This window comes from Salvelinus namaycush, chromosome 22 (assembly GCF_016432855.1).
Source record: "Salvelinus namaycush isolate Seneca chromosome 22, SaNama_1.0, whole genome shotgun sequence".
Lineage (NCBI taxonomy): Eukaryota > Metazoa > Chordata > Actinopteri > Salmoniformes > Salmonidae > Salvelinus > Salvelinus namaycush.
The window spans coordinates 14,839,097-14,858,108 of NC_052328.1; the positions used below are offsets into that span (position 1 = coordinate 14,839,097).

The 19,012-nt window shown below is 44.7% G+C and overlaps 1 protein-coding gene across 1 annotated transcript; it reads right to left on the minus strand.

Annotated features, from left to right (window-relative positions):
* Position 1: 1 nt before the first annotated feature.
* On the minus strand, positions 2-17,429 carry LOC120017404. Its single transcript, XM_038960153.1, has 31 exons — positions 16,123-17,429; positions 15,767-15,874; positions 14,832-15,026; positions 14,429-14,575; positions 14,072-14,278; positions 13,124-13,361; positions 12,671-12,786; positions 12,392-12,562; positions 10,691-10,712; positions 7,560-7,602; positions 7,371-7,446; positions 6,988-7,028; positions 6,456-6,554; positions 5,933-6,087; positions 5,638-5,750; positions 5,287-5,445; positions 4,973-5,077; positions 4,793-4,875; positions 4,476-4,614; positions 4,199-4,315; positions 3,878-4,057; positions 3,623-3,764; positions 3,360-3,474; positions 2,934-3,141; positions 2,370-2,539; positions 2,134-2,236; positions 1,625-1,833; positions 1,402-1,483; positions 1,147-1,313; positions 900-1,011; positions 2-688 (listed from the first exon to the last, which is right to left on the minus strand). Exons 1-31 carry the CDS (start codon positions 17,360-17,362, stop codon positions 624-626), a joined length of 5,127 nt encoding a protein of 1,708 aa, XP_038816081.1. The 5' UTR covers positions 17,363-17,429; the 3' UTR covers positions 2-623.
* Between the last annotated feature and the right edge of the window lie 1,583 nt (positions 17,430-19,012).

Genomic DNA, 19,012 nt, shown 5'->3' on the forward strand with positions numbered 1-19,012 from the left:
GTTGTGTCAGGAGAGAAATTCATTTAATTCAACAACGACAAGATATAGTTAACGTTACATGGCAAATACACTCGCAAACGTTTCACACCTGCAATATGGCTGTACAATTATTTGGTTCATGTTAAACCAAATTAATACACAGTATTAGTAAGACTGTCAGCCAATAAATGTGTGAAATTGATTCAAAATTCCATTCAACTATTTGAGAAATTCATATTTATACTTCGACTTTTTGGAAGGTGTCAATGGACCATTAAAAAGACCAGCCTATCTTGTCAACTTTCACCATCAGAAATAATGTAAGGAGATATGAGGCCACTGTTATAATTATTGTACATATTGAGACTGAGTTTTCCTTAGTTCGTTGCCTTCAGCTCTCTGTCTGCATAAGAAAAATAACGTACAAGAACATTATCTGGATGCCCAACAATGTGAGTTGTCAACACTGCAGTCATGGCAGAGAGAATTCTGCATTCATCAGCAAAGGCTCTGGAATGACATCCAATTCCCAATGGTTTCCCCATAGGGTGTGCTGAACAGGGTTTGTTATATCTCCAAGATGAAATGCTGGACTGAAACCTCCCACCAACCGAGCTGGTCCTGCTCCTCACCCTTCCTGGGGCTCACTGGTTGGCCAAGGCTGGCTCATCCATTGGCTGACTCCCAAAGCCGCTGTCCACTGTCTGATCTGAATGGCAGAGTGAGGATGGTTTTTATGTCTCATTTCATATATTAGGCATGAACAGAGTAAATAACATTGAATTAGGATCAATTCTACTGTTTTGGGGAAGGAACCTCTACATAGAGTATGCCTTTGCAATGGCATAAGTACATGGTAGAGAGACTAATGTGTATGTGTGTGCTGGATTGTTTGACTGTTTTAGTGGTCGCTCTAGTACCTGTGTTCTGTTTGTCCTCTCTCAGCTCAGCCCGTCTCAGTAGTCGCACTCCCTCAGTCAGACCCAGAGACTGCAGAGCCTCCACCAGTCCTTCCACTGGACCGCCTCCCAACTACACACAGAGAGAGATACTGTCGGCTCACTCGTGCACCATCAGCTTTATTCTCTTAAAGCAGTCATGCCATTCTAACAGCGTACTAACTTAATACTTACCCCCTTACTAGACACACACAGCTCCCCTGCTCACCTTGTAATTCTCCAGCAGTTTGTAGCAGGGAGAGGGACTCTCCTGGTACAGGTGTGCCAGGGAAAGCATGTTGAGTTTCTCTGCCAGCTGTCTCCAGGGTACATCGCCCAGACTGAGGAGCTCACACAGTTTATGGAGCGTCTCACTGTCTAGCTGCTCACTTTCTGCTGAGGGGAATGGGAACAGTGGTTAGATTACTGGATAGATCTCAGGTAATGTTCCAGAGTCAAAATGGTGGTATGACCGTTCTCTTACCGTCCGTGCTGTTCGGTTTAGGCTTTTTACTTGAGTGTTGGCTGGGCTTGGGTCTCTGTCTGGGGTCTAGAAGGTCTCTCACCTGTAGCAGGGGAAGATTTATGTAAGTTCAATGGCAGAAACCTCAGTCCAGCCTATCTATCCACACCACAGACACTACAGCATGTTCTGTTTTTAATCACTTGTCCACACATGTTGGGTTGATAAGACGAATCAATCTCACCTTTTGACATTTAGTAAGATCAAAGGGTGTATGTCCTGTTGCTGGTCTCTTACGAGGGTTGACTTGTTCTTTCTCCAACGGTGGTGGGATGTTTGGTTGCTGTTGGATCTGTAACTCTCTGAAATCTCTTATTGGTCCATCCTCTTGCTCCTCATCTGAGGAAGAGGAGCTGAAGAGCGGCTCATCATTCTCCAGATTCTTATCGGCTCCTGAGGAGAGGAAAGTCGTTAGTTCTATTCACTTAGTAGCCATTTAGCAGACACTTTTCCATAGCAAAAAAACATGGTGATCAAATTGAGGACCTTACAGTGAAATGCTTACTTACAAGCCCTTAACCAACAATGCAGTTAAGAAAAATGTGTTAAAGAGCAGCAGTAAAATAACAGTAGCGAGGCTATATATGCACAATAAATGACTGCTCACACACTTAATCTCGACTTGTAGCCCTTATGTAACTGACTGAGGTAAAAACTATGTATTGGATGGTTGGTAGGGGGTATTTATCTCACCTGCAGCAATGAGCATGGAGCAGAGAGTGGGGGAGCCCTGACTGGCGGCCAGATGGAGAGGAGTGTTCCCTCCAAACGTACACATGTTTATATCTGCTTTCAGCTGTAGGACAGGAGAGAAGGGGATGCCTCAGGTTAGACAAGAGTGAAACGGAGACGCCACAGAGTCTGAGCAAGAATAGTAGATGAGTAGCTTCGTTAAGGTGTGTGCGCGCACTGGGCGTCAAGTAAGGTACCTCTGTGATGAGAGTGCAGGCCACTTTCAAGAGGTTCTCTCTAACAGCCAGGTGGAGGGCGGAGCATCCACTCCCCCGCTCGGGGTCGTTGATCTTAGCCCCGCTCCCCACCAGCAGACGTAGACAGCGCTCTCCTCCCTTGCGAACAGCCAGGTGGAGAGGATGGAGACCTGAGAAGGAGAGGGAATTAGAGAGATTAATACCGTCTACTACAGTAATAAGCACCTAGTGAGTCTTAGGCTGGGGTTCAATCCGATCGCGCCTGTAGACAAGGCGTCTTTTAAAAAGGCATTGTTCTGCAGGGAGATCGCATTCACGGTAAACGCTTGCTGCATAAGCCGTCTCAATTGGAAATGACCTTTAAATGTCAAGGCGTTATAACACAGACTGGATTGAATACTGCTGAGTTTACTACTATTGAGACTAAGCAGCAACCACCATTGCTTAGTTGGAAATTCACATGGTCTAATTTTAAGCCTATCTGTTTACTTATCATGCTCAAGTCTCATGGGCGGAATAAACTCAAACTCAGATTACCCCCTTCTTTCCACCATCCCAACTCACCATGATAGTCAGCCATGTTGACCAGGTGGCTGTAGCGTTCTCCTAGGTGCCCCAGCAGGACCCTGAGTGTGACGTCGTCCCCGGCCAGCGCTGCCAGGTGCAGGGGGGTCCGGCCGTCCCGGTCCAGCAGGGTGGGGTCAGCCCCGGCCCTCAGGAGAACATCCACCACCTTAACCTGCCTGGTGATTACCGCCAGATGGAGTGGAGTCTTCAGAGAGAGATGGCGGACAGTCAGGAGGGAAGACAAGGGCATGTTGTGAATATCTCTTCAACACTAAACAACCCCTAACTGTACTACTAGGTAGACCTAAAACGTATTCTAGTTTTGCCAAAAAAAGATGTCTGTGTGCGTTTTGTATGTAAAGATTCTATAGTCCATCTTCTAAAGTTCAATCCAGCCCTGGTGTGTGGCAGAAGGGTCTATACCTGGCTGAGGTGGTTGAGCTTGTCGAGGACTTTGCGTTGCTGGATGGTGAGGAGTGTATGAACCAGCTGCTGGATCACAGCTGACTGCTGGTGAATGATGGCCAGGTGCAAAGGCCTGTTGGGAGACAGAACACAAGTGAGCAACGCAAACTCAATACAAAACACACTGCATGTACAGTATAATGTATAGAATGGAGGCAGACACTCAACTCAGATCCTCAAAAACATGTACTGATGTGCTGTAGAGGCAGAGTTAGACTCACGTGTCTCCGTTTTCATCCTGGACCCCACATAGGTGTCTCTGCATTGCCAGAAGGACCCGGACGTCCCCAGTGGTGCAGTACTGTAGGAGAGCCCCAGCTGTCTGCTTGGTCATCCGAGTGGCCCTGCTCTGGAGAGTGGCAGCTGGAAACAACAGGATAGTCTTATTAGCATAACACAACTTATGACAATTTCTCCAACATGTAGCTAGCTAACTCTAGTTTCCCCTACCCCAGCACTGCTATAATGTGGCTTACCAATCTGGAAGAGCTGCTGTTGTAGTGGTGAGACTGTCTGTCCGGCCATCCCTCCTGCCTGCTGCTGGGTACCCTCAGCCTGGGCAGTGGTGCCTGACATCTGGGCTCCACCACCCCCAAAACAAGTGAATCCACCCCCCATCCACCCTGGTCCATTCATCTGCTGGTTAAACTGGAATCCTGTGGATAGGAAAGAAATGATTTAGTGATGATGACATCTGTTAATCCTTGTGACAACTGAGGCTAGCGTTTCATCTGAAAGCAATGAGATGAAGGGCCGACAGAAAAGAAAGTTCAAGTATGTAGATCTAGGTTCCTCACCACCTCCTCCTGGTCCTCCGGCACCTCTCCCTGCCCCCCCAGTCCCTCCCAGAGGCCCTCTCCATGGGTCATTATAGGGGAGGGGCTTCTGCTTCTTACGCTGCACCTCCTCTTTATCTAAGTTACACACGCAGAGGAGAGATGGAGAGAGACGAAGAGAGAGGGAGAGGGGAAGAGAGAGTTAAAAGGGTTTGATTCAATCCAATGGGACCTCCGGCTCTGGCTTCCATCATTGGTCTCTCTCGCAGAAGGGATTGTGAGTATCAGACTAACTCACCTTGAATTTGAGGAACGTAGGTGAACTGCTTGGGGTCGCTGCAGTCTCCCACTTTCTTCCTTTTCAACTGGAGGAACACAGTGACTGAACGATCGATCTCTGTGCTGTGGTACGGGGGCGTCTTAAACACGATGGCATACTGCACAGGTAGGGGCCCAAACAGTGACATCAATGAGAGGGGTATGAGTAAGATCATACATGGTGTGGGGGTCAACCTTTGCCAAATAACGTGCATAGTATTCACAAGAATAGTTATTACTCACACAAAATCCCCCCCGACACACACTCTCACTTCACACGGAGTAAAGACTCTGTACCTGCTTGTGGACATCAGTTGGAGAGAAGTCACCAAAGGCCTCCCAGCTTCCATCCTCCTCATAAAAGCGGATCTCAATATCATCTGAAAAGTAGAACAAAATATGATCATGTGTGAAATTGTGTAAATTGTTTCCAGGCAAACTATTGTAAAATCAGTGCGGGCTGAACTGCCCCCTCACCTTTTTGAACTTTGTCACACAGTAGGAAGATCTCATCTCCTCCCAGCACAGACCCAGAGGTCTTATCCATACGGGAGATTTTAAGGTTGGAGGCGTTGGGTGACTCTGGGTGGATAAATATAATCATGTGTTCACTACTGACAATAGTAATACATGTACATTTTTCAGCACTGACAAGATATTCAACTAATCAAGGTCTTGATGATTAGTTTATTCATTTTAAAATCAGATATGATAGTACTGGTCTGAAACAAAAGCCTATAGGTTCCTAGGGCCCGGATTGAAGAACAGAGATAGAAAGAGTTACTACTCACTGCTGTCAAAGATGGGATTGGAGACCACCGGCTTCAGGGCCCTAGAGAACCCTCCGTTACTGTCCTGGAGGTAGGCCGTGAACTTTAACCTCACTATGTTCAGGTCCATGATCCTGCCCAGCTCGTTGGCTTCTCTCAATATGGCTTGTTCCTCTGCATCTGTGAGAGATAGACAGAGAGGGTGTCTTTGTAGCAGTTTTCACAAACACATTGATTTCTATGGACTAACATGCGTCGAGATTTGCACAAAGTTGTGGGTTGCACGTAGTATATCTCAAGTTAGGATTCCACCCTCACAGAGTAGGTTTCCTCATTTGAAAGGACAGTGAAGTAGGGTTTCAGGCTCTTTACCAGTAAAATGGTAGTGCTGCCCCCTTTGCCTCCTCTTCTCGTCTCTCAGTCTCTTGAACAACACTTCCCCCACCCCTTTCTTTGTGACATGGAGGATGCCCAGGTTACTGAACCTACAGAGGAGAGAGAAATCGAATGAGAAACGGGTAGTTTGAGAGATGTTGACATTCACCAGTCAAGTTATGGCAGGTAGCCCAGTGGTTAAGAGTGTTGGGCTAGTAATCGAAAGGTCGCTGGTTCAAATCCCCGAGCAGGCAAAGGTGGAAAACTAGATTGGTTGTCTATCTGTACTCACTGTGCTGTGAGTTCATTGGGGCCCACATCCACACTGCATTTTCCACTTTCCGTGCAGCAGTGCCTCCCCACCAGACTGTGAGCGTGGACCTGGGGGGGGTCAGAGTGGGTCACCAGCTGCACCTCTACCCTGGCTATCCCCACATAGTTAGACACCTGGAGAGACACAGGCAGACAGAACAAAAGAGGGAGTTAGACAGATCATTATTGACTAAAGGTTCATGTCCTATAAGGCTGGAATTCATCTCAATACACCATCACACAGATACACTAACAAAGTACAAGGCAAGATGATTCAGTGGAGAAGCACAACTTTACAGTTAAATTACTGTAACAATTGTTTTTATTCACAACGTGTGTCTCAAACAATAACGCAATGTCAATATATCGCGTATATACCCATTCGAAAGCTTATTGGGCTCCATTGAGTTAAGACGCATGATGAAAAGCAGGCAGACAGTGAAGCTAAAAGACAGACAGACAGCCAAGTACCCAACAGTGTGTACTACAGTATAGTAGCTGACCTTGACAGTGGGATAGGTTCTCCTGTTCCTCTCGCTGGAGGCCCCTGGGAGCCCACCGTGGGATGGACCCTCACACTCATAGCGGAATCTGAAGCCTCTCTGCAGACAGGCGAACAAGGAGGTCAAGAGATAATTCCGCAACATCAGTGCCTGCACTTACTGTAACAAAGAGTCACTTCCTAAATCCTGGGCTTTCCAAGCCACCGTCATATTCTAATCCCATAAAGCAAAGACAGGAGTAAGGGACAAGCCTGACATTGGTATCTCGATTTCTACATTCCATTCTAGTTCAAAGGGCACCTTCTTTGGGAGAGTTGAGAGCAGGAGCTAGATATAAAGTACCTATAGAAAAATGGTTGGTGTCAATCAACTGATTATGTGAATGTCATAGTTTCGCAATGAGCGGCGGGAAGAACTCTGTGAATTTGATAGTTTCGAAACTCGTGTTCAGTCTTATGTAATTACTTGAACAGAAACAGTAGAACAAGGGAAGACGTCATTCCACTGTTTAAGAGCAACTCTCGGAGCTCACCTGTTTGGGCTCCTCAAGTATTTGAATGTAGGGTCCATGAGCTGTAACAAAGAAACACGGGTCACTGTAAGATGGAGGCTACAAATCAAGACTCACATCCAAGCCCTTCAAAAATCCAGGGGAGAGAATCCAAAGATAAAAAATATATACAGGCAGCATATTTGCATTACATACAGTGCATGGTTCATTGTGTAAGATATCCTAATTACTATGCACTACATACAGTATATGCAGTTTTGAAAGACATTTAAACATGTGTCAGTGAGATCACTTCTACTTGAGTGTACATACCATATTCATATCATACCAAATAATATTACTACAGTACAACTTGAGTATGCTGTATCCACGTGGTACAACGTGTACATAAGGTATAAACTCACCTGTCTCAGGTACGTAGGGCTCACTCTTGACCTCCACAGGTGGCATGAACTCATAAGTTGATAAGTTTATCATCAGCTGGGGAGATTACATGATTACATTTTTATTTGCATATCATTCCATCTTTAAAAAATGTATTTCATTCTAACATAATATAACGGACATACTGACAAATCCAGCAAAAACATTACCTCATTTTCAATCATTTTCATGCTGTACTGAGCTTCATCCATTCTGAAACACAAGGGTGAAATACAAATTACCAAATGTAGTTTCTAGACAAAATGTCGACTCTTTTCTGATCATAAATAACAAGTCTCCATACCTTTCAGTTCTGTAGAGATGTACACAGACAGGAAGTCATTTACTTCAGTACTACTCAATGTGAAAAAGTCACTTGACTCACTGTACGTCCCCTTTTTTCCCTCTCATCATGATTAAAAAAACAAAAATCAAAGTGAAAGAAATATGAGATGTAACAACAAAAAAATGGAGATAACGTTCAATCTCATACACTCACACTTTATAGTAAGTGAACAAGGAAGGATGTTGCAGTGTTCTGTTCTTTTCTCTCTTTCCCCCTCCCTCTTTTACTCACGCATATCACTTCCTGGAAGTGAGGAAGGAAAAAAAACAGAGAGGAAATCCCCCAGAATACCAGCTCAGTGCTGCCGCTGATTTCAGACTGACTCAGTACACCAGATATATAAAAAAAAAAACACCAGGCTTTTGTAAGAGCCTTTATTTCTTTCTCTATAATCTTTAAAATAACATCCAGCCTTCTTCCTCTCCATTTTGCATTCGGAAGGTTTCTTTTCAGCAGCTACCCTTCTAAGTTGACAGAGAAAAGTTTTCAAAAAATCCAACTGAACCAAAGGAAAGGAGGATGCCTAGTCAGTTGTACAACAATGCATTCAACTGAAATGTGTCTTCCGCAAGAAGGCTATTTGAATAAAAGTTCTGACTTGATGTGAACTGAGGTTAGCCTGACCCCTAACCCCTAACCCCTCAAAGTGAGACTACAAATGCCTGAACCTGTTTTTCTACTCTGAACAACATGGAAAACCCCTGACAACATAGGGTTGCCTCCTATTCTACAATAATGTACCTACGCATCTCCTGTGCCCTCCATATCCAGAACAGCCTCCTTTCTTTGTCTTGAGATGTGGGGGGGGGGGGGGGGGGGGGGCAGGTTCTAAGGTCATTTTCAGTGGCTTCCGCTCTGACTGGGCCATGTTCATGTAGTAGGTTTTAGAGTAAGTGGCGTTGGCCCAGGTGTTTTTTGTACAGATGAGCAGGAAGCTTTTCCGAATGCGTTACATTGTCATGCAAACTGTCACATCTCTGTGAGACAGTGTCATGATGCTGAATTGAAAGGAAGTTTGAGGTTTGAAGAATGTTAGCAGTGGCATCTGTCATCTAAACCAGGGGTGTCACAACACCAGTGATACTGGGAATAAGCGGACTTTGTTTCTTGAGGCAATAGTCCTAATGTTGGAAAAAACAGCCTTATGTTGACACAGAGTCACGTTTGTTAATTTTGCTGAAGTAGGTTGTAGCCCTTCACACTTGTGGAATGCAGTGGCTGTACAGTAACATGCTGTAAAATGTCAGAGTTCAGACTCTGTGCTTCACAGCGCTGCATGGGTTTTCACAGACAGACGTTCTGAATGTGACAAGAAGTTTCCCCCATCCCTCCCACTAATTGTGAATTTTTTGTTGTCTGAGTGAGGGAAATGCTACATTTTGAAAGAGGAGACATTGAGGATTATAATAAATAACGCTTTGATGTCATACAAGCAAGCCAAACGCCCGTCCAAATGCGTACTTCACATTTCCATATCATAAAGCTCATGTTATACATTGTCAACGTTTATGATCCCTATGTTTGATGTACGGTTGCAGATGACATAGCGTCATACCCCTGGGTTGTTCTGAACAATGTTTGTCTGTTGTGAATCAAATTCACAGTGGAACACACACACACACACACACACACACACACACACACGAGTCCTTTCTAGGCACCAAAATGACGGTCTGTTTCTCTAAATTGCCCTGTGAAAGCCTAACACTGTGAAATCATATTTTATAACTTAGCTAGTCATGTTGGCAATAGAATAAGCTTTCAAATGATGCCCACCTGGCCCAGATTGTGATTTATAATGGGCTGTTTTTGGATTTGCTAAACAACAACAGTACGTTAACTGTGTGATGGCGGGGATGCAGGGCTGCGTTCAAAACAACTACAAGTCTGCTTGCTGTAGTTCCTCAGGTGGGGGGGTCCAACAACAACAAAAGACACCTTACAGTTGAAGACTCTTCATTGAGTCATAAAAGTGCATTGAAAGTACTTAGGAACTGTGTACACTTTGGAGAGGTGTGTGTCCACTGGGAGACACCAGTTAGTCCTCTCACTGAAACCCTTGTCATTTTTTTGGTCTGATGTTGCATCTACCCCACATTTTCCAGGAATATTCTTATCATGTTACTGAATGTATCCAGTACTTTCAGATTTTGTTATCAACAAACGCGGCGAAAAGTACAGCAAACGTAAAATGCACATAAAATCAACAGTGTAAATGTTTGTATTCAGTCTTGTGTCAGGTGAACCGTTCTGTCCTCAATTTTGGTCTAATCATTTCCCCATAATCTCCAAACTGTTCCTTTTCAACTGCTACCATGCTTATGCATATGCTTTTCCTATTTATTCTGTAAGACACATTTAATTTAGCCCTATCCATATAGGCTAATTCCCACGAGTAAAGGGTAACTAAAGGATCATAGAGTGAAATCGGCTTCGTTTTCTTTTTTGCAAAGGAAAATCTGGCATCATAGTACAGCGCTCCCGGTATTGTGACAACACTAAACAAAACGGAGGCCTTTGTTTTATAGATTAGATTCCGAGTGGCATAAGAGAACGATGTGTGGACATATCAGAACACTCAAGAATGTGTAATTGTGTATGAACAGATTAATATGGCAAAGACAACAATTAGATCAAATTGCAGCAGCAGAATGAGTCTCCACCTTTCAGAACGATTCGAACTAGCACCATGAACACAGCTGCCATTTTACTCAAGACTTCCTCTAGCGCTAGGCCTATTCCACCTGCGCTATCAAAGCGTGCCAGCTAAAGAACAGCAGAACAAGCCCAACACTAAAACATGCACAACCATTTACTGGTTCATTCCTTTAAAACAGACCCCACTCTTGACCCTGATCCATAGTTCCAGTCTGTTCAAAACGACCTCAATCAACTGTCAAAGACTGTAGAGACCCCTCAACAAAGTAGCACAACAATCACAACAGCAGTACATACCTTAGTGCTTCAGACATGATGCCTGTCAGTGGATCATAGATGATGATACTTCAGGCTCACTGTCAGCTCCCTGCAATAGGAAACTGTTATTAGTCCATTGGGTATTTCTAATTCAGAGGGGTTGGGTTAAATGCGGAAGACACATTTCAGTTGAACGCATTCAGTTGTACAACGGACTAGGTATCCTCTTTTTCCGTTCCCTTATTTCCTATGGGTTTAACAACATCATCCCACCGTTCGCCCCTCAAACCACAACTATAGTGGCTCACCACAGCAAGTTTGTGTGTTCATATCCAAATAGTACAGCAGCAGACTAATACGGGAATTTCCAGGCCCTGGTTGCTGAGATCGGGCCAAACCCGCAACCCACTTTTCCCCATGAAACAATGTTGAACAAATTAGAATGAATGTGCATACAGTCAGTAAGCATAGACAATCAGTAACTATCTTGCATAAAGAGAGCTTTATTAGTTGGTACAATTTTTACATAATCTTCTTGTTACATATTTATTAATGAAATAATTTAGTCTGCTGATGCCTAGGCTACAGCTGTAGACCTATCATCACCTCACAGCCAGTCAACAATTTATGGCTGTGCATTCATTAAGCACAACAAATATGCTTAGGCCATCATTTGTAAACAAATTCATGCTACATATAGGGTGTTAAAGCATGTTCTTACGTCTGGCGCTGTCCCATTTCAATATAACTATCATCCTTTTAAAATCATCATATGTGTTTATGAATGTTTTCTGATGCATATATAGCCAAGGGTTTATGAAGGCATTAGGCCATTAAAGTTGTTTCATAACTTCAAACCATAATTTATAATGAAATGGCCACAACTTTCCAGCAAGATATAGGGTAGCTTGTCAAAGGAGTTTGAGTCACAGTGACAACAGCTGTCCTGGATTACCTATGACAGGGAAGAAAGACTACAACACACATCACATACATGTTGACACACACAGGCAACCGCTGTTCATAAAATCCCTTACCTTACAACTCCTCTGAACTTGATCCACCTCGAAGGAGAGAACTGGGCAGCACGACTGCTGCTGCTGAAGTTAACAAACCGATTATGAAATGTCAGGGCGTACATCAAAAGTACAGAGCACAGCGTTCACTTCACTGTCGGCTCAAATCCGGGATTTGTTCCATGTATTTCCCCATCTATTAAACTGTTGATGTTCTCATATTTAGCTATCTGTTATGATAGGCTGGCTCTCTTGCCTACCGTCTATCAAGCCAGCTGGAAAGCCCCGGAGTGCTGGGGGAATTCCGCAGACACGTGTCAAACTCGAGCTACCAATTGGTTGTGGGAAGTGCCCTTTCTACAAATTCCCGCCCTCATTTCAACAGCAATAAAATTATCTGGTCTGCAAAGATGAGAGGTTCAAGCAAGGATGTAATGGATGTTTGTATATTTTAGTAATAAAATGTGATATGGACAAAAACAAAATGTATATGGTACTATACTGCAATATTTGTACACTGAAAATATATATATTTTTATTTCACAAGGCAAAATTATTAATATTCAAACAAATTCATACAAACATGACACCATTTTCCATATCAACATAGTACTTTCAGGGAGGCCTAAACATACCTCAAAGATCTGTGATGACTGTGGTAGGGTAGTACAAATACATTCATGTGACATTTGGAGTTGATTCAAGTGAGCGGAGACATGTTATGATTTGGGGTCATGAAAATCCAGCAGTAGAAAGTCCTGGGCAGTGGGGACACTGTTCTCGTCACACAGGAAGTGGCTGCGGACGGTAAGGAGGAAGGTGCGTCTGGGAATGGACAGCAAGGAATAAATCCTCTCAGCCACTACCTGGACTAACCTCACATCTGACCCTGGAGCTGTGGGAGAGAGACATAATAATGTCAGTGTCACAAACTGCAGGTGGATGAGTGACAGAAAGATAAGAGGCATGGGTCTGAAGACGGTGGGAAAACACATCCTCTTACCGACCGTCTTGCTCAGCTTGTCAGGAGGAGTGTCGAGCAGGATCTTCTGCAGCAGGACAGGTGGCACCTGCACACACACCTGGCTTTCCCCATCCTTCACTGTCAGTATTACTGGCCTGGAGTTAAATGGGAAAGTCACTTTACTAAACCAAAACACAAGCCAAACAGTCAGATGGTACTATCATAGTGTAAGCTAGTATTAGAGCTTGAAAGAGCCATTTGCGGTTGATATAATCACCTCTTTTAGAAAATGAGAGCTATTCAGGCTGCTTGAGTTAATTACCGGCCAATTCCATTTCCATTTGGAATGAGTGTGTTTGGTACGTCTGAGAAATGGACACTTCCACTAAGATAATACGAGTCAGTGAGTGAAGCATTATTCAGGTCTCTCTGTATACTGTAATGTAAATGCTCGTGATGTTGGTGAGATGCACAGTGTTGTGGTTGTAGGACCTGTAATAGCGTCGTACTCCAGTATGGGGGAGGCAGGGGTAGCAGGGACAGTAGATCCCGTTGTCATCTGTGTCCAGCTCGGCAGCGCAGCGCCCACAACCCGTGAATGTGATGTCACCTGACACTGTGTCCAGGATACTCTCCAGATGTGTGTCGCTGTCCATCCGCTGCAGTGCATTCTGGGAGGGGCTGCCTTGAAACTGGAAAGCTGTGACGTGAACTCTCAGTTCCACATCACCTTAGAGGACGAAAAGCAACAAATGATAAAAGTCAAATATAAGTTAAAAAAAAGAGAAACATTACATCTGCCTGAGGCTGATGCCACACAAGCGCTTGCATGCAGCACACACACACACAGTTTGTTACACATGTAAATAGTGCCACACCTGCACAGAAACACACAGTTGGCCTTGCAGTGTTGAATATTGTTTTCCTGGATGTCTTTTGTTTAGCATTGCTGTCTTGTTGTTTTTGTAGTATCCATTGTTGGTCGTTGGCACATCGTGGTTGTTTGAATAAAATAAAATTAAAACTATTATACAAAAATAAAAGGCACCTATTGGTAAATAGGTATACATTTAAAAAATGCAGACATTGGAATTTATATATATATATAAATAAATAAAAATGGTCAGCAACTTCTCAATGGGTTGTGAGAACAGCAATTTAGTGCTGATTCTGCTACTTTTCAATGCAGAAATGCATTTACAAAACTCCTGTACTACATGACAGAACCACTATTTTCGATTTCTCAAGTGTTGTAACATTTTTGTGGCTTGACCAACCAAAATCCAATTGTATTTTCCTGTGATTCTACAAATAAACAAAGTAATGTTCCTGGTCAAAACCCAGTCTTATGTTGTGACCCAGAAGGAATTGCAATGGCCATGAGTCACGAGTAGGTCCCAACCCACTATTTGTCAAACAAACACTGATGTAGCGGCTTACCAGTGTACTTCTGGGACAGGAGAGTGTGCAGGTCTATCTCCAAGCTGGTGCTGGTATGTTTGGCAGGGCCTGGCCTGTAGAACTCCAGCGCCCGCGTGTCGTCAGGGAAGAGAGGCTCACAGGAGCCCCAGGGGGTGGAGTGCAGCTCCAGCAGGCCTGTCGTCATACTCTCTCTTACCAGGAGCAAACGGAAAACCCACACTGCATCTGTACAGGAGCAGGGGACGGCAGCTCACTCATGCAGCAAGATCTAAATAGCTGGTTAGATTATGTAACGCATACAAGTAGAATGATTGCTAGCACTTGGCTAAATGTTTAGCAAAGTTAGTAACTCATTCTTACTTGTTCTGACTTTACCTTTGTTCCTGTTGATACGCTGCAGCCAGGTCAAGGCAGCTCCCCAGAGCACCACTGCCCCCTGCTGTCCATCCCCCTGCTCTACAGTCAGCACAGCCTTCAGTACTCCTCCTACCCTGGACGTGCCCTCTGCCTCGGCTCGCCACCCTGGGTAACACACAGAGTCAGACACACAGGCTGCTGCTGTCAACACTCATGTATTGATCGATGTCCATACAACCACCTTCCATATCAAAGTCAAACAAAATGCATAGCAGACAAAAGGAATACATTCAGAAGTGTGTGCATACCTGTCTGAGTGACCGCTGTGGCGATCTCGGTGCATGAGACAATGCTATGTTGTGTGTGTGAAAAATATAGTGTGTGTCTACATGATGTAATCTCCTAGTCTGAGGCGTATTACCTGTGATCATCTCAGTGTGTGTGATTCGGAGCAGGGCATGCACCAGTGTGTCAGGTCTCAGGGTCCTGAGACGGGCGTGGGCGACGGTGTTTGGATCCTGAGGGACGCGAGGAGGGAGGGACACCAGCAGGGGACGCTTATCACGCAGGTAACCACACAGAGACCTCAGTGTCCGGCCATTCACATTCTGTGGGACTGCAGAACACAGAAACATTTGTCAATCCCCTCTAGATGTAAAGTGGGCTTTTTAAGGACTAAACAGTCAGAGATGAACATGTGCAAGGGGCTTTCACAAACACATCATGTGAAGATCAACACCCTCTGAAACGACAGTGTTCAATAAAAAACAAGACATCAGGAAGCTATTCAAATGATCACACTATGCCAAGAGCAGAGAGCAGAAGTGAGTAAGTGAATCTACACCATCAATCAAGACAACTGTGAGAGTGTGATTAGAAATTCTAGAACTTCTAGGGAGGGGTGATAAATGTGCCACAAGATAAATTGACAGGCACTTGCGAAATTCCCTGTCTAGTCACCAGATTAAAAAATATATATATATTTAACTAGGCAAGTCAGTTAAGAACAAATTCTTATTTACAATGACAGCCTACCGGGGAACAGTGGCAGAACGACAGATTTTTACCTTGTCAGCTCAGGGATTCAATCCAGCAACCTTTCGGTTACTGGCACAACGCTCTAACCACTAGGCTACCTGCCGCCCCAACGGGGGCAAGGCCTACAGATTCCCAGGTTGGAATCTAAATAGTTGGCTGATTCTACTCCTCTACTTCCACAGTTTATTGTATCCATATGGCTTTGGCATGATATTCGATTCATAGTAATTAATCTATAAATATGTCACCACAATTAAGACACAGTGGTTTACAAATGGCTTGTGAATGATGTGGTGTTTCCTGTTTAAACAGCCCCACCTAGAGGTGAGCTGCTGCCAGTGACCTGGCCCAGGTTGAGGAGCCTGCTGCTGTAGGACGACTGCAGAACCGTCTCTCCTCTCCACTTGTCCTCATTCACCATCACACCTGTCATGATAACACAACAAGTACAGTAGCTGTTACTCCTGTATCATATATAACATTGATAGTCTATTGGTAGCAAGTACAAATATAAGGAGCAAATGCAAGGAACTTCCTTTCACCCTTGATTGTTTTTACTGTAGTACATAACTGGGCAAAGGTGAGTACTTGCAACTGCAAGAGATAACATCACTATTTTATCTATAAAGGATTTATAACAAAGTAAAACAAGTAACTGGGTAGTTTATACCTACCAGTGATGAGAAGCACATCTCCAGAATACACAGTCAGGGCCCAGAATGCTGCCCTCCTCCACAGGACCACCTTCATCTCCACTTCTGATTGGTCAGTAACCACCACAGAGGCCAGGGGGATACAGGAGCCAGCAGATGCCCCGGACCTCACTCTGATCTCCTTCAGATGACACGGGTGCACCACGGCCACTAAGATGGAGTAACGCACTCCCTGGGTGCCACATCTAGCCAGGGTGGTGTGGGCTTGTGAAGTAACACAACCCTTCCCTGTAGTCTGGTCTGGTGACCGATCAGTTCTGTCTATTGTGGGGGAGACTTTACTCCTTTTAGGGGCTGGGGGTGCAGGTGAGGTATTTACAGGGGATCTAGGTGATGGGAGAGGGCTTTTGAAGACTACACCCACTTCTTTGTTCCCAATTGGGTTACCCTGAGAGCAGAGCACCCCATCAGCAGTGACCTCCAGTATCACCCCTCCTTCCTCCTGCCTCTGGCTCAGCAGGGGCTCATAGAAGAGCTCCATGGAGCCCTGCTGGGTCCCTCTTTGGCCCCGCTCTCTGGGGGACTGAGTGGGGGTGGCTGGGCTGTACAGCTCTGGGGAGCTGGTGAAAGTGGATGGCGTGGATTTAGGTGGCGTTTGTGGAAGTCTGGTTTTCACAGGGCTGGTTTCTGGTTGTCCCCCCAGCCTTCCTCTCAGGAGCAGGGCCTGGCTGACTGTCCATGCACTGAGATACTCCGTCTCCACAGACACTGACTGAGCAGGGGCTGGATCTGACTGGATGTCTGCTCTCTCAGGGGCAGACTCAGGCCCTGGGTCAGGCTGCCCGGCAGGGAAGCAGCTGTCCAGATACTCCTTCACTGATTCAGAACACAGGTCCTCATCATTACCGACTGTTTGCTCATTCTGGGGAGTTGAGCTCACCAAAGGGGGCAGGCCAGCCTGGGTTGTCTCTTTACAGCCTGGTTCTCTCTGTATGGGAAATCCGGTTTGGGTCTCAGGACCTTGGAGACTGGTACCGTGCTTGCTGGTACTGGGCAGCTCTCCAGGCTCTGATGAAGCGTCAACCTCACCTCGACCGTCACTTCCATGGATCCCACCCTCATCTTCCCTGGCCCTCAGTCTTCCCCCCTGCCAGCAGAGCTCCATGGTCCTCCACTGACCAGACTTTCCCTCATCAACATCAGACACAGGTGTGAGGGGAGGGGCACCCATGAACACATGAATTTTGGGCTTGTCGGTCATGCTGCTGTTTTCACTTAAAGCCACATGTCAGAATCTCTTGGGTTCCATTGACACGGTGATGTAACAGAAAATACTCCTGTGAAGAAAACAGAATCTACGATGTAACATATGCATGTTGATAATGATTACTTCATCCCTTTGATAGATTTCTAATGTTAGTATGGTTATTATGTAGGCTAATGGCTAATGCTTAGTAAATGTATGTGTTTCTTGTTTCTTCAAATAAAGATGAACTCTTTGCCACAGTATGATGCCAAAGAGCAGGACTAGAAGACTTTAAGGTGGGACACTGTAGAGCCCAAACTCACTGATGTGCGAATTCACCTTGGAGGGGTTGAATACTGTACCTCAGTGGAATTTGACTTCCTCTCTTTAAACAAGGCACATTTCAAAAAGGACAAAGAAGGATGTTTAGATATTGCTTGGGAGGACAAATAGATTTGTTTCGTCAATCAAACCTCACACGAGTCAGCAGAAATGTAATGGTGATTTGAAAAACATGGTAGAACCTCCCCATGGTCAAACCCCCCCTCCACACTCAGTACAGGGATTTTAGTGCAGCAGAGGTATACAGCGCCACAGCTGGCAACAATAACAGAGGTCATTAGTCAGAAACTCTGTTAAATGCACATGTTCCTGGCATGTGATGTTTCTTTGGAAAAGCCAAAAATGTGTTTGAGTAACTCCCTAGAACTCACCAACCAGACGATGGGTGTTGTGAGCACGTGGGCCAATGATCCACCAGAACTGTCCGCTTTGAAACCACATCAAGATTGATCGCAGCCCTCGAACTGCATAACGTTGTGGTGAGAAACAGGAAAAGATGGGAGTGAGGAGAGGGTGTAGGCCTTCTGATTGTCAATGTTGTGAGTGTGCTTATACCACAGACACTGCCAGAGTTGGTGCAGCTGTAGAACTTTTTGAGGCTCTTTTAGCATAGTTGTGGTTGATCATTGCTATATTTCTTATTTAAGAAAGCATGGTGGACTGGACTGGGTGTGTGTGTGTGTGTGTCCAGCATTAGGGGTGATCTTATCTGTTTACTCAGGGTAGAGTCCACAGCAAGGGTTCAGTGTTGTGGTAGTAAGGAATTACAAACTGAAACAGCTACAACCTGTTTGATATCAGGTTGCATCAGCCAGTGCTGTGCCTTTTAGACATGTGTAAGCAAACCCTTTGACACACTGCCCAGTAAGCAAAATGAGGTGGAAAGACCTCTTTTAGACGTCTTTTTTTCCAGACATTGACGTCACGTGCATTTCAGGTGCTGAATGAAAGGTTAGAAGACATCCTATTTCCAGATGTCGAAAATACGTCTTATACGGACATTGAAAATATGTCTTATACGGATGCCAAAAATATGTATATTCCGGACATTGAAATCAGGCGCATTTTAGGTGCTGAATGACAAAGTACAAATACAAATTTTCCGGACGTTGAACATACGTCTGTCTGCCTGTCTTTTCCAGACTATGAAAAGTTCTCATTTACAGACATTGAAAATACGTATTTTTCAGTCATTGATTCTATGGCCAAATTTCAACTGCTACACATTCTCAAATAAATAAGCATTATATCACAATAATAATTTCACACCTCTTAATAGGAGAATTGCCCAAAATGTAGTATTGCACCCATGTACTGTATCAA